We start from the raw sequence: 16173 nt of genomic DNA, 5'->3' as shown, positions 1-16173 counted from the left end.
TCATGTGGCCGGCATGACTAGATGCCAAAGGTGCACGGAACGCTGTTACCTTCCCACCGTAGTGGTCCCTATTTTTCTACTTGCATTTTTACGTGCTTTCGAACTGCTAGGTTGGCAGAAGCTGGGACGAGTAACAGGCGCTCACTCTGTTACGCGGCACTCGGGATTCGACCCGCCAAACTGCCGACCATCTGATCAACAAGCTCAGCGTCCTAACCCACTAAGCCACCGCATCCCTTACGGGAGAATATAAATATAGATATAAATAATAGAGGTATTAAAACCACATCAGCACCACAAGATTAAAACATCCTGGGTAAGGACAAAATCATATAACAATTCAATTATAGTCAAAGTCACTATACCCGTCAAATAATACAGCATAAAAGAAAAATCACACAATTAGATACTAGCCAATGCCAAATAAGACAGCATCATATACACCGATTAAATAAATAAATAACTCATCGCCAGAGGTCCTCCAAAGCAATAATTATATGTGTAATTTTTTTCAGAAGGCTGTGTCAGGAGCTAGAACAGACCAGGAAATCAAGTCCACAAGAAGACTAAAAGTATGATTATTCAGATTGGCAATAATGGCAGAATCTTGGAGACAAACCATAAAGGTCAAAACTAGCACTTTTAATTGCCTTCAGATGCCTCTTTGTGAATACTCATTAAAACGTCTTCCTGGGAACCCAAATAGCTCTTTTCCTCACAGAAATGTACAGATAGTCCTCAACTTACGACCACAGTTGAGCCCAAAATTTCTGTTGCTAAGTGAGACAGTTGTTAAGCGAGCTTTGCCCAATTTTACAATCTTCCTTGCCACAGTTGTTTTAGAGAATCACTGCAGTTGTTAAGTTAGTAACACGGCTGTTAAGTGAATCAGCTTCCCATTGACTTTGCTTGTCAGATTTGCCAAAGATGATCACATGACTTTCATAAATGTGAACCAGTTGCCAAGCATCCAAACTTTGATCATGTGACTACAGCGATCCTGCAACGGTCATGGGTGTGAAAAATAAGTCATAAGTCGCTTTTCCCAGTGCTGTTGTAACTTTGAACAGTCGCTAAAGGAACTGTTGTTAAGTCGAGGACTACCTGTAAGCTCCTGTATTGTTGCTTTACCTTTCACCAGCTCCAGCTGCTGTTCAGATTTTCCCAGCATGCCAGCTGCTTTCCTCCGAGCTTCTGCTTCTGTCCTGCCCACTACCCATAATCCATCGCTCTCCCTCTGCTGAGATGCATACACAAAGGAATATAAGTTGCATGATGGCTGAGAGAAGCAGACATTTTCCCCACTTCCCTCCTCAGCCAAGCATTCATTTTCAGTTCCTGATCGACAGTCAGAAAGCTTGATGCCTACCTCTTCTAGGTCAGGTGACCCAGGAAGCATGACCCGATAGGCTGGAATCTGATGACCCCACCACAGTTGTCGAGAAATACACCAATCACTAAGCAAGGACACCAGAAGGACAGCATGAGGAGTTTAAAAGATTAAAAAAAAACCCACCTCTGCATCGTACTAAATCATCTAGCTTGGTCTTCCCTACACTAAGATCGTCCTTTTGTATAACTTCCTCAGAGGTGAAATCCCTAAACATCCACAAAAGCTCAGCTCAAGAGGCCATGTAATGTTACCACCAACAAGACTGAATACAGAATAATTTAAGCCATTAAGCTATTTAATAAAGGCCATTTTTCTCGTCTGCGGAGGCTACAGTGCTGAGCCAGTCTTCAACAACATGAATCCCACCCAGCCAAACAGGATAATAAAAAGAACATGCAACTATTCATGGAAGCTCCCCCTTGTCTTACTTGATGTTCAAGAGCCAGGTCCTCCAGTTTTTCTCATAAAATTGAGGGGTGAGCTTCAAAGATCCAGATTCCACAGCCTTAGGAGATAAACAGGAGAGGGGAATTCTTACAGAATCTATTATTTATTTTCTTCTTAACTGTAGTTATGACAAAACTGTACAATTTAACACCGTCGTATGCCTCTACAGCGAAGTTTTAATTTCTATGACCGGGATCACAGGTCACAAGAAGTCATAATAGCATTTGTCTGATTTTAGTTTTACTCCTGCATGGACTTGACTATTATGATAGCAAACAATAAACGTTAGAATCAAGCCACAGAGGGTTTTTTCAACAGACCATACGATAAAAAAGCATGGATGCCATGTATAAAATATATTACAGTTAGTCCTCTACTTATAACCAAGTTCAAAGTTACAACAGATCTGAAAAAGGGGACCTGCGATCCGTTGTCCAAAATCCTGACTGTCACCCCTTCTTCATGTCACCACACTTGGGGCTCAGCAACATAGTCACAGCTATAGCTGTTTGCAACAACCCCACAGTCACCTGACTGCATTTCACAACAGTTTTGCTGAAGACCGAGACTTACAATGGATTCACTTAACCACCACCATGTTTGCTTAATGATGGCTGCAAAAGCCCTAAAATCAAATTGGTCGTGGGACCAGCCTATTTTCTGACTGTTATAACTTACAGTGTTAATGGGCAGGCTCCATTATGGTCATAACTCAAGGACTATCTGCAGGTTCATTCTCAAAATTAGATATATTGAAGGGCCTGCCAATTCTTCAAACAAGCCCCTCCCCCCAAAAAAAATTGAAGCGAAGATTGGTAACTATGGCAGCTTTATGACCTGTGGACTCCAACTCCCAGATTTCTTGAGCCTGCCACAGCTGGTTCAAGAATTCTGGGAGTTGGATTCCACGGGTTATAAAATTGCCCTAGTGGCCCAACCCCTGATCTGGAGCATTACCTCTAAGGCGCTTTGAGCAATGGCTTCACATCGGACAAACCACTGGTTCTTCAAGAGGATTTCAATCACATCTCCAGAGCGGCTGTGGATGAAAAAAAAATAAACCCAGAGCTCCCTTACAATCTGTTTGTTCCTTTTCATTTAATTTAGGCCCCACCTTTCACTCGGATAAGCAGGTGAGGCAGCTGTAAAAAATTAGAAATGAAAACAGAATACAGTTAACGGTACAAAGCTAGGAGCTAAAGGAGTTAAACCTTTAAAGTTCAGGAGGTTTACATTATCAGTGCAACTTCTAAAAGGTTAATAAACATAAGGATGCTCAAATTGTACAAGGAAAGCTAAGCATGGCATTGGAAGACCTTTGCAAAGTGCATTGAAGGTTCCTATGGGGTCCTTGGTGCCCTCTCAGCTTGGTGGTTTTCTTGCAAACATTTCACTAACGAACTAGGTAATCCTTTCGCCGCGGCCTCAAAACACTCCTGTTCCACCAGGCTGACCTGGACTGACAGGCATTTTAATTAATTTATATTTAGTATTTTTAATTTATTTTTTAAACTCTCTAATTTTAATTTATTGCACAGATGTTCTCAATTTTATTTTTATCTTGTTTTCTGTACTTATTATATGTTTTGTTGTTAGCCGCCCTGAGTCCTTCGGGAGATAAGGCGGGATATAAATCCCATCAATAAATAAATAAATAAATAAATAATATGTATGTATTTTTGTCAAATGTTTTACCCTGTCTGACCTCCCGTGACTTCTTGGCAGCTTCTCACAAAATCTGTCCCATCACCCTGGAGGGAGGGAGGCAAAAGGGGGACAGGTGTTCTGCCCCAGCCTACTACATCCTTGTTACTTCACAAGGCAACCCCTAATTTAGCAGTAGACTGGACAAATAAACCCCTTTCACTGAAGTTACAGACCTTGTCCACAAACAGAACAGAGCACGAGCCAAAACAAGAAATAGCTCAGTGGTAAAATAAACAGACCATCGTCTCTGGACACAGAAGTTCTTTGCGAACGGTTGCCTCCAGCAACCGGCCCTGCCCACACATTCCCTTTTTGTTACGCAGCCCCCAAGGCGTGGCTTCTCACTGCTTTCTCCTTCTCCCCTGGAGTCACCCCATTGCCTCCCTCTGATTTACTCTTGTGACCTGCCTACGTTTCCGAGGGTCTCTGAGGTCTTCCAGCTGTGCTTCCTCCGAGTCTGACTCCGCCTCCCAGCCGAGCTGGCTTTCAGCTTGACCACGAGTGGAGGGGCCAGGTTCTTCCTCACTTCGTAAGTCTGGTAACTCATCAGAGCCTTCCTCCGACTCTAATGGGTCTCCAGCCCCCCCTCCTCCTCTGATTCCTCAGACTCCGCTGCCGGGATCACAGGCTGGCCCGGAATCACAACAACAGGAGGGAGCCCAACGTAAACATTTCAGGGTCCCATTACCTGCAAATGGGAAGGACTAAGCAATGGTCTTTCGCACCCCGATAGAGCCCTTTCTCCTTCAAAGCAGCCAACACTTTCTCTCGAGCCAGAAATCGATGCAGTCCCTGAAAAAGGAAGCGCCCATGTCCAAACGAGCTCGGTGGCATCTGTTTTACTATGGCAACTGGTTGAGTTGCCTCTTCAGAAGGGACAATTACCCACCCACCCCGAAAAAAAGAAAAAAGTCCACACCATCTGTTCAGTGGTGCTGAGTGAAACCCAGCCGTTATGAATTCCAAAAATGGACTGACCTGCACCCATTCCCCGCACTCTGCGGTCATCGTGCCGTTTTCGGCAATAACTGAAACGAGTGGCAAGTTGTGCCTCTGGGCCAGTTTGTAGTCGACGTGGTTGTGTGCTGGAGTGACCTTCACAGCCCCTGAAAGACGGTGCGAAGCAAAAGCTGGAGAGGGATCTTTCCAGGCAAGCATTTGCAAACATCAACCTCTGGCTCCTGCCAGGCAGGAGAGAGGCCTGTTTCTCACCTGTGCCCATCTGCAGCTCCACTGCTGGATCCGTAATGATAGGAAGGAGACGCCCGGTGAACGGGTGGCGCAGTCTCTTGCCGTGCAAGTGCTGCCAAAAACATGCCAGAAAGACAGTTCAGGTCATACATTTGTAGGGTCAAGAGATTCTGCCTGAAATAAACAGATGGGCAAAAATCTGTGTCAACAGGGCCTCCCATGGACTCAACAGGGTACAACGTACAAAACTGCTCTGTCCCATTTTAGACAATAAGGTGATGGAGGCCAGTATTACAGGCATTGTTTATCAGGGTCTCCCTAAAGCCGTGTTTCTCAACCTTGGCAACTTTAAGTTGAGTGTACATCAAATCCCAGAGTTCCCCAGTACCTTCCTGGCTGAGGAACGCTGGGAGTAGAAGTCCATACAGCTCAAAGTTACCAAGGTTGACAAACATTGCCCTAGAGCCGGGGTAGGCAACCTTGGCTCTTTTATGACTCGTGGACTTCAACTCCCAGAATTCCTGAGCCAGCCACGCTGAGGGGAAAGGGGGAGGTTTCCAAGCTGAGCCATGGTGGCTCAGGAATTCTGGGAGTTGAAGTCCATGAGTCATAAAAGAGCCAAGGTTGCCTACCCCTGCCATAGAGTAAGAATAATTTATCTGAAGTCCAGAAGTTATATATAGCTCCCTGGACCTCTTTTGGCAGTCCCCTTATATTCCAAAATCACGGGGCAAGATGTCAGTGACAGCAACAGAAAATCACACCACGCGTTGAAAAAAAGATGTAAAATTGCTAAGTTATGTCCCAAAAGTTTAATACATCTTTTTTTTCTGACTCTCACATCACCTTCCAGCTTTTCTGCCTCCAGAGATGCCATATATCAGAGTTCCCCAATGTTTCCAGCTATGCGGACCAGCGGGGGGGGGGGGGAGAGAAGAGGGGATGGTTCAGCTCCATTTGTGCAAGCAGTGTGCACACACGCCTGCTGCTCACTTAAATGGTGCGTGCACACTCACCCACTGCTCACAGAATTGAGCGCTCACTGGCCATTTTCATGGCCCGGTTGCAAACCCTTCACTGCTCACTAGTGGGCCACAGGCTACAGGTTGGGGCCCCTGCCGTGTATCTCCCCATATCTCTTGTACTTTTAGAAGATGGGAGAAGTTGGGTGGGGGTGGGGGTGGGGTAGGGCAAGTCCTCCACCTTATGTCCTTCCTGGTCAAGGATCTCAATCAGAGAGAACCACTTAACTCTATAATTCAAGATGGCTTTGTTTTTCTGTCTTTCCTTCAGGAAAAGAAAAAAGAGAAGGACACAACCCATTACATTTACAAGATTTAATAACATTAAATGTGATCTCAGAACAGATCAAATTTCCTTTTACTCTGAAAGGAGGCCTTGGGCAGAACAGCCTTACCAAGTAGCGTGAGTCATCGGGGTGAATGGCAACAGCCACATCGCCAAACATTGTCTCAGGGCGAGTAGTAGATACAGGAACTTCCATGCCTGTTTTTATCAAGGAAAGGTAGTTGTCATTGGAATGAAAAATAAATAATTTTAAAGAGCCATCCAACATTACTGCAACTATCTTTAATTGTTGTATGATTGTTTGCCACCCAGTCACTTTTTTTGAAATGGGGGAAATTGAAGAAGTAAACAAATAAACAAAATAATAATAATAATAATAATAATAATAATAATAATAATAATAATAATAATAATAATAATAATAAAGTTGGAAGGGACCTTGGAGGTCATCTAGTCCAACCCCCTGCTAAGGCAGGAAACCCTTTGTTTTTACCAGCAAGAAATGCTGGTAAAAACAAAGGTAGTCACCTGCCTGGAGCCCTTTGTGATTAATAATAATAATAATAATAATAATAATAATAATAATAATAATAATAATAATAATAATAATAATAATAAAGTTGGAAGGGACCTTGGAGGTCATCTAGTCCAACCCCCTGCTAAGGCAGGAAACCCTATACCATTTCAGGCAAATGGATGTCCAGTCTCTTCTTAAAAATTATTTAGATAGATGACCAGTTGCCTGTGTCCTTCAGGAATATTTAAAGTTAACTCAGATAGAGATGTGGTTGAGTAAGGAGTCGGCAATTTAAAGAATTTTGTAATGAAAGCATTCATCCTTGCTTAGGAAAATGTCTAAGGTTAACCAATTCTTAGCTTTTTAAATTCTTTTCACAGCAAAGTGTCCTGCACATTCAGGCTTTTTCTCCTTTACAGCACTTCTTAGACTGACCCTGGGAAGCTGTATAGGCAAATGGTCATTCCAGGGAACGATGGGAGCAAAAATGAAAAAAAAAGGAAGACAACCTATGTTATACAAAATGCTTTTTTATCGTGAAAAGAGGTAAAATCCCAAGAGACCCTCACAGTTCATTCATTTTCCAAACAGGTGAATTTAGACCTGGCAATTAGGCCAGACACTAATTCTCCATGTTGAAAGTAAATAAAACAGATTTACATCAAGCCTTATCTCCAAAACACTGTGTCTCAACAGCTGTAACTTTTTAAGCCTGCTGGCACGGGTGTTCTGGAGTTGAAACCCACATTGTAAAGTTGCTGGACTAGAAAAACAATGCTCCAGAGCAGCGGTTCTAAAGCACCCTGCTGTGGCACATGGGTATCCTGTCATGCCTCGCTTAGCAACAGAGTTGCTAGTTCCAACTGCAATCCTGAAAATATCCAGCAAGAATTGGGACCAGCCAGCAGCCAAAACTCTCGGCATCGCAAAATTAAAGGTAAAGGTTCCCCTGCACATGCGTGCTAGTCGTTTCCAACTCTAGGGGCCGGTGCTCATCTCCGTTTCAAAGCCGAAGAGCCAGTGCTTGTCCAAGGACGTCTCTGTGGTCATGTGGCCGGCATGACTAGACGCCAGAGGCGCACGGAACGCTGTTACCTTCCCACCGTAGTGGTCCCTATTTTTCTACTTGCATTTTTATGTGCTTTCGAACTGCTAGGTTGGCAGAAGCTGGGACGAGTAACAGGCGCTCACTCTGTTACGCGGCACTCGGGATTCGACCCGCCAAACTGCCGACCTTCTGATCGACAAGCTCAGGGTCCTAACCCACTGAGCCACCACGTCCCTTATCGCAAGATTATCATCCCATTAAAACGCAAGCTGCCTCAGGAGTGCCAACTCACTTTCCTCTCCTTCGACTTTGTAGGCAAAGGTCTCCAATACCCCAAACAGCACTTTGTCCTCAAGTCCAGGCACAGAGAGCTTTGTCCGTCCTTCTATCTGTCTATTCTCCACCTGCCAGGGATACAGTCTGTCAGTTTCTAGTCTCTAAATGTCCTCATTTGAGGCTGTACTCCAACTGCATACCTCAATGTCAGAAATGGCCGACTGCAAGGCACAAGACCAGTTCACCAGGCGCCTGTCTCGATATATCAGGCCTTGTTCGTGAAGTTGCACAAAAGCCTCTGTCACAGCTTGAGAGAAATGCTGGACAAGAAGAGAAGGAGATTATTGATGAATGCTAGAAAGTTATTCTTGGCTTGATTGACAGAATAAGAACTGCGTGGTCTGAATATGAGACAGTACTGTATATACTATGGGGGAAAGAGAGGGAATTAGTTGTTGTGAAGTTTTGAGATTCGTTATTGATGATATTTAAATGTAATGGAATCATTGTGCCTAGCCGCCACATTACTTTTCAAATATGTAAATATAATATTGGAAAGTTAATTAAAAAATTTGAGGGGGGGGGAAGAAAAAAAAAGAAGGGAAGGAGAATTGTTACAATAAATCTGTCTTTTTCAAACTAAGACATGTGGAGTTTAACTCCCAGAATTCCCTTACTACTGCTGGATTTTGGGAGTTGAAGTCCACATCTTAAAGTTGCTAAGGTTGAAAAACATTACCATAAAGGCTAATTTGCCTCATAAATCAAAACTGAATTCCCTCTTACTGATTCCTAATTAATGCTACAGCCACAAAGACTCCACTAAGAACACTTAGGACCAATTCTGAAATGGAAAAGTTACTGTTGTGATTCAGGGTCAGCCTGTGGGTTCGGCAGTTGGGTCGGACGACTCAGAGGAGGAGGAGGAGGGGGGTGTTGAAGAGCTTGATGAGAGCCCCCAGCCAGGCCCCTCTCATCTGGTCACGACGCAGACCCAGCTGTGTGAGCCTGACAGCATGGATGAAGATGACCCACAGCTGGCCCTGTTCAAGGACGCCCGACGCAGGAGGCAGTCAATCAGGAGTAAACAGAGGAAGGCAATGGGGCTCCTCGGAAGGAGGCAGAGAGAAGCCACGCCCTGAACTGTATTTAAGGGGGAATGCGTGGGAGGGCTGGTTTGCTGAAGGCAACCGCTTGAATAGTTCCTGTTTCATAGCTCCTGTTTCATGGTTGGTGTCTGTTTTATGTTAATAAATTTGGCAGGCTTTATTCCAGCCTCTTGCCGTTTGTAAAGGGGTTGTCTCTGCCTTTTCTGCAGGGCCAGTAGCAGGCTGGTACAGAACAGTTACATTCCAAATTACAAATGGAAAGTTAACTTCTCCCCTTCAAAAGAACTGATGTTAACAGAGGCTTATTTTAATAAACATTTTCCTGCATATTCCCCCTTTTTTTAAAATAAAAGGGAGATAGAAAAAGGGAGACTTGTCAGCCAATAAACCTGATATCTCTCTGGGCAATTGAACCTAGGTATTTTTATACCCAGGTTCAGTACTGAAGCCAATAACTACTGATTCTCTCGTTAAGAAAATGACCACAAACAACTGAAATTGCTCAGCGTCCCCAAATTAATGGTTAAGGCAAGACATCGTCTTAAAGCACCTGCCAAAATCCCAAAACAGAAAACACTCAATGTGAGACACTAATGGGAGCAGAAAATGATACGAAATCTAAAATGGGGTTTCATTTGTAAATGTCTCTCATCTTTCCCTTGAATTTCACATTTAGTCTGGTAAAAATTTCCTCTGTCACTGTTGCCTTTTGATCCTTTCCTCAGCTGTTCTCAGGGTATCAGCAGACAGCCATTTTTATCTTCTTTTGTTTCTTATAATGTAGATTATTTTGAATGGCTTCATCTTTAACAATACCACACAATTTAGTCCAGAGTTCTTCAGGCACTGCATCTATGAAATTCAGTCTATTAAATCAGTATCATTGGGACATGCAAGCCCCTTCACCACTTCAAGGTAATGATCCATGCAGGAGTTTTTTTTATCGCATTTATATCCCGCCCTTCTCCGAAGACTCAGGGCGGCTTACAATCTAAGAAGCACAAATCAATGTGCCTGTACAAAATGGGAAATGGACATTTACAGGTAGTCCTTGACTTACGGCTTAATGACCATGATGGACACCCACAAAAGGGTATTCAATTCCAACAGCCAGATCCCACTCTACAATCACATGACTGTATTTCAGACCCTTGGCAATCATCCCACATTTATGGCTGTTTTAAGCATCCTGTGGTACTATGACCACAATTAAGAAGAAACTGGACAACCATTTGTCTGAAATGGTATAGGGTTTCCTGCCTGAGCATGGGGTTGGACTAGATGACCTCCAAGGTCCCTTGGAGGTCATATTATTATTATTATTATTATTATTATTATTATTATTATTATTATTATTTACACTTTGGCCAAAAACTGGTATTTATTTCTGGATTTTGGCAAATTCACACCATAGCAAACAACGGGTTCTCTTAACAACTGCAGCATCCACTTCATGAGTGTGCCATTCATTTTACGACCAACATGTATGCTTAAAGACTGCTGCAATTGGGTCAGTTGTGTAGGTGACTCGCTTTATGACCATCATAACGTACAATCATAATGGAGAGACTCCATTACGGTTGCAAATCAAGCTACCTGTGTGCATGTGTCATTTTACATACGGCATACTTACCTTGGGCAGACAGAGTTTTGTCTGCTGAATACTAAAACTTGTAAAGTGGACCCTATTAAATTGACAGCTTGCTGCCTTTGGCTCTCTGAACGTGGGGAAAGAATACAGAAAGCCTGGCCAACAGAAAACATTTGCTGGTAGAGATATCAACTACTCACTGCATCCATAGTAAAGCTGGCTCTATCCCAGTCCAAAGATGCTCCCATCTCTTTCAGCTGTTGGAATATTTCATTCCCTTTCCTGATATTGCAGAAAGACAAAATAAAACAAATCTTTTTTTGGTCAGAAATATAAAGGAAAATACAAAGCATTTGACAGGGTTAGATGTTCAGAGAGAAACTGCCCAGTTTCTACTTTCAATGAACTGTTTCAGAGTTTCTCAACCTCAGCCACTTTTAAGAGGTCTGCGCTTCAGCTCCCAGAATTCCCCAGCCCTTATTTATTTATTTATTTATTTATTATTTGGATTTATATACCACCCCTCTCCCGAAAGACTCGGGGCGGTGTACAGGGCAATTAAAACACTATATACAACACATAATATACAAAAATTAAAATAAATTAAACCAAGTAGCCCTAAACAATAAAACACGTTCTAAAATTTAAAATTTAAAATCTAAAATCCCAGTCCCTCAGTCCAGGCCGGCAAGCTCAAATAGCCAAGTCTTCAGGTCGCAGCGAAAAGAGCAAAGGTCGGGAGCCATCCGGAGCTCAACAGGGAGCTGATTCCAGAGGGCAGGCATGCCCACAGAGAATGCTCTCCCCCTGGGGGCCGCCAGTCGACATTCCCTGACCGCTGGCACCCTGAGGAGGCCCTCTCTGTGGGACCGCACAGGACAATGGGAAGTTAACGCCGGCAAAAGGTACTCCCGTAAATAATCCGGGCCCATGCCATTTAGGGCTTTATAGGTCATCACCAACACCTTGAATCTCACCCGGAAGACAACTGGAAGCCAATGCAGCTCGCAGAGCAGAGGTGTTACATGGGAGTATCGGGAGACCCCCATCACAACTCGCGCGGCTGCATTCTGCACCAGCTGGAGCCTCCGAGTGGTATTCAAGGGCAGCCCCATGTAGAGCGTTGCAGTAGTCTATCCAAGAGGTCACGAGCGCATGAGTGACTATGCGTAGGGCATCTCGGTCCAAATAGGGCCGCAACTGGCGCACCAGGCGAACCTGGGCAAAAGCCCCCCTGGTCACAGCTCCTATATGATCTTCTAAACTGAGCTGTGAGTCAAGGAGGACACCCAAGTTGCAAGCCCTATCTACAGAGGGTAACACCTCAGCCCCTATAGATAAAGATGGAATAGACTGGATATAACCCGAGATACCGGTATGCACAGCCACTCGGTCTTGTCGGGATTTAGACGAAGCCTGTTCCTCCCCATCCAGTCCTCCACAGCCTCCAGGCAACGGGACATCACGTCGAGGGCATCACTGGGTTGATCTGGGTTGGAAATAAAAAGCTGGGTATCATCAGCATACTGATGATACCCCACCCCAAAACCACGAATGATCTCACCTAGTGGCTTCATATAGATGTTGAACAGAAGGGGCGAGAGGACCGACCCCCTGAGGGACTCCACAAACGAGAGGCCTTGAGGCCGACGTCTGCCCCCCTACCAACACCAACTGCGAACGACCCAGGAGGTAGGAGAACCACTGTAAAACAGTGCCACCCACTCCCAACCCCCTGAGGCGCCACAGTAGGATACCATGGTCGATGGTATCAAAAGCCGCTGAGAGGTCTAATAGGACTAAGACAGAGGAACAACCCCTGTCCCGAGCCCGCCAGAGATCATTCACCAGTGCGACCAATGCTGTCTCTGTGCTGTACCCGGGCCTAAGCCCGATTGGTAGGGGTCCAGATACCTTAAAGTTACTCAAGCTGAAAAACACTATTTTTTTCATCTATTTAACCTTAAGATGAAATCATTCCTATCTAATCTATTCTTAAACCAGAATTAGCCACTTGCCAGATATAGATACCCGCCACCTGCTGATCTTTTGTAGCCAAAAGCTAAAGGGGTTTCCACAGCATTATTTATTTATATTTCGCATTTCTAAACCACCCATATGCCCTCAAAGAGCAGGTACAATAAAACTTCAAAGTATAAAGCAATATACATAAAAATCAAAATGCTAGAGTTAAATTTTGTGTTTTTTTAAAAAAAAATTACTTTTTCCTGAAATAGCAAATAGTTCTATTTATTTATCCAAGAGGTAAACATATACTATATTCCTTTTTCCTCATATTTTCCCAACAACAACCCTGTGAGGTGGGTCGGGCTGAGAGTGAGTGGCTGACCCAAAGTCACATAGTTAGCTTTCATGACTAAGGCGGGATTAGAACTCATAGTCTCCTGGTTTCTAGGCCAACACCTTCACCACAACACCAAACTGGCTCTTAAACCTTCAAGAGACTCAGCCTATTGTTAGTTCAGAAAATGGTCACTATAGTTGAGAAAATGGTCACTACCAAGTTCACCCATTGCACCCTCTTCGTCCTAATACTCACTCCTCGATCCACTTCCAAACTTCTTGGAGAAATTCATCACGTGAGAGTTCTTGGCGCAAAACTCCCCGTTCTTTCCAGATCTTTTTTTCGACCACAGCCTGATCAGATGAAGGAAGAACATAAAAACTTGTGAGAGACACTCACAAGTGAAACCAAGAATCTATCCCAACGATATACAGCTAGTCCTTGACTTACAACCAATTGACCCCAAATTTTCCATTGCTAAGCAAAACAAGTGAGTTTTGCCCCATTTTAGGAACTTTTTTTGCCTTAACTGCAATCGCTACAGTTGTTAAGTTAGTAACATAGTTGTTAAGTGAATCTGGCATTCCCCATTGACTTTGCTGGTCACAAGGTCGCAAATACTGATCACATGACCTCTGGCCACTGCAACCGTCATAAATACATGTCAGTTGCCAAGCATCCAAAGTTTGATCATGTGACCATGTATGAAAAACAGTCATAAGCCACTTTTTCCAGTGCCACTGAACAGTCACTAAACGAATTGTTGTAAATCAAGGACTACTGGTATATTTAAATGAGCTGAGATTTCTTTTTATGTTTTCTGGTTTGATTAAAAGCCACTGCGACAGTCTTCCGCTTGGGGCAAGAAAGTTGGGTTAAAATATGCTTAGTAATTCACATCTACCCCATTTTCCACCCCAAGAATCCTTAGTTAATTCTAAAAGGATCAGAGTCCTTACAGGAAGCAGAAGACCGATCAATTATTATTCAGGATTAAAAGCTTCAGCTTTGAACTGCCGATCCTCACCTGAGTTGCAATCCCAGCATGATCAGAACCTGGAAGCCAGAGAACTCGATAGCCTTGCATTCGTCTCCTGGAACACATCAAGGAGAAACAAATCTAGAATTCAACTATCTTCTTTAAAAGTTCCAAATCCTTAGATGGCTTATAGATTCAAACAGAAATGGCCAAAATGCAGAAGAACAGGAAGGAAAAAGGAAATGTACTGCTGTCAGCTCAGGCAATATTCCTCAAACTTAGCCAGATTTAAGATGTGTGGACTTCAACTCCCAGAATTCCTCAGCCAGCACGGCTGAGGAATTCTGGGAGTTGAAGTCCACACATCTTAAACTTGCCAAGGTCAAGAAACACTAAATTAAGGAAAGGGTTGTCCCAGGTTTGGAAGACAGGCCACATCATTGCCAATAGGAGCAATTCAACCACATCACTCTAATTTCCCAGAGGTAGTGCCATTATTTGTATTCGTCTCCCTTTTTTAAAGATATCTCTATTTCTCAGTGATTCGGCATGACCAAAATGCATCAATAATGTACTTAAAGCCTGTGGGGTCCATTGCTATTAATGCTCAAGGATCTGCACGACCATTTCCCAACTCTCTAGGAACACACTTACCATCGTACCAAAGCATCTTCGATAGCCACCGTCAAGGCATGCCCCAGGTGAAGGGATCCTGTGACATTAGGTGGGGGCAGAGAGATAGAAAACGTTTCTGGCTTCCTATGGGGCAGGTGTTGCTGTCAAAAAGAGGAACTGGATTTAGCATCGATCTGATTTCATCTCCATATCATCCTATTGAGGATCCAGGCTGGTAGTACAAACCCTGAAACTCTTAAAAATGTGACAGAAGTGCCTTCTTCTCCAGTTTGTTTACAAACTAAGTATGAAAACGCTAGTTTGACTAGCGTTTCCCAAAGAAAATACTATTCACAGGGAAACACTCATTTAATTCAAATTTTTTACAGCTAGTCCTCAACTTACAACTGTAATTGAGCCAGGAATGATGGCTATAAGTCATGCTAGTAGCAGGTCATTACATGACCAACCCAACTTTATGACACTTTTTTTTACAGAAGTCGTTAAGCAAGCCCATTGTCTGCAATAGTTTGTTGTTGTTTTTTTGCTGGAAACTGGAAGTTGGTTTCCGGTGCAAAAATGTTGTAAATTAGAGTCACATGACTGTGGGATGCTACGAATAGCCACAAATGTAGGCCTGTTGCCAAATACCCAAAATGCAAATCACATGACATCAAGGGGTTCCCCACTTGACTCATCATATCTAAGGAATGTCACAGGTGCATGAGAAATTGTGTGAAATGCATCCTCAGTTGATTGGATTGGATGACTAAAATAGTCACTATTATGAGAGAAGGAAGAAAAACGTTTTATCAGCTTTCTCACCTATCAAAAGTTGGTACATTTGCTCATGACAAAGACTAATATTAATAATCTTACAGAAACATTTTTACCTGGTATTCTGGTTTAAAAAAACCTTCTTTCACCCACCAAGGATACCAGGCAGCTTCAACATAGCGTGGACTGTAGGAGGTGGGCAAAGGTGCTGAGGTATCTATGGGAAAGAAAGTCAGATTAAGAATCCATAAATAAAATGGGCGCTTCTGCAATTCACACGTCCAAAATTTTGTTATATGAGCGCAGCAAAATTGAGCACAAGACACAGCAACAGCTATTCTAAAATTCTAAGCTTTCAGATGTTAATAAAGACATCTCTAGTACTGATGATCAAGTCAAAAACATCTGGAGAACATGTGGACAGAATCTCAGATTTCTAACAGTATGACAAAATAGAAGTATAACTGCATGCAAAAATTATGCTAACTGAGCATATAAAAATATTGAGGAATAAAAAATCAGGCCCATGGACAATTTAATGCCACAAACCTCATAAAATGTTCCAATTTAAGTTAATTCTTTTATTAAATTTATTATAATTGCCCATACTGTTAGATTCAAGGTGGCATACAAAATGCAGAGGCACAATTAAGCATAGATAAATAATCAGCCTGGACTAAAACAATCAAAATGATAAACCATACAGATGTGACCAGGGCCTCACAGATATACCCATGAGGTAAAGGTAAAGGTTCCCCCGCACATGTGTGCTAGTCGTTTCCAATTCTATGGACCGGTGCTCATCTCCATTTCAAAGCTGAAGAGCCAGCGCTTGTCCGAGGATGACTCCATGGTCATGTGGCCGGCATGACTAGACGCCAAAAGCACACGGAATGCTGTTACCTTCCCA

General features: G+C 43.3%; 1 protein-coding gene across 1 annotated transcript in view; it reads right to left on the bottom strand.

Annotated features, from left to right (window-relative positions):
* VARS2 (valyl-tRNA synthetase 2, mitochondrial) overlaps positions 1-16173 on the bottom strand; it is a 37050-nt gene that overhangs the window by 16551 nt on the left and 4326 nt on the right. The window contains exons 5-20 of the mRNA XM_083355149.1: positions 15380-15480; positions 14526-14647; positions 13920-13986; positions 13148-13245; positions 10788-10869; positions 8088-8207; positions 7904-8015; positions 6156-6244; positions 5942-6025; positions 4760-4850; positions 4526-4653; positions 4236-4339; positions 2798-2879; positions 1822-1898; positions 1370-1457; positions 1132-1240 (exon numbers count right to left, since the gene is read on the bottom strand). Coding sequence (XP_083211275.1) covers positions 1132-1240; positions 1370-1457; positions 1822-1898; positions 2798-2879; positions 4236-4339; positions 4526-4653; positions 4760-4850; positions 5942-6025; positions 6156-6244; positions 7904-8015; positions 8088-8207; positions 10788-10869; positions 13148-13245; positions 13920-13986; positions 14526-14647; positions 15380-15480 — 1554 coding nt within the window. The remainder of the gene's footprint in view (positions 1-1131; positions 1241-1369; positions 1458-1821; positions 1899-2797; positions 2880-4235; positions 4340-4525; positions 4654-4759; positions 4851-5941; positions 6026-6155; positions 6245-7903; positions 8016-8087; positions 8208-10787; positions 10870-13147; positions 13246-13919; positions 13987-14525; positions 14648-15379; positions 15481-16173) is intronic.

Source organism: Vipera ursinii, assembly GCF_947247035.1.
Source record: "Vipera ursinii genome assembly, chromosome: 2".
NCBI lineage: Eukaryota > Metazoa > Chordata > Lepidosauria > Squamata > Viperidae > Vipera > Vipera ursinii.
Note: the sequence above shows the minus strand (reverse complement) of the source record. Positions and strands in the feature narration are given on the sequence as shown.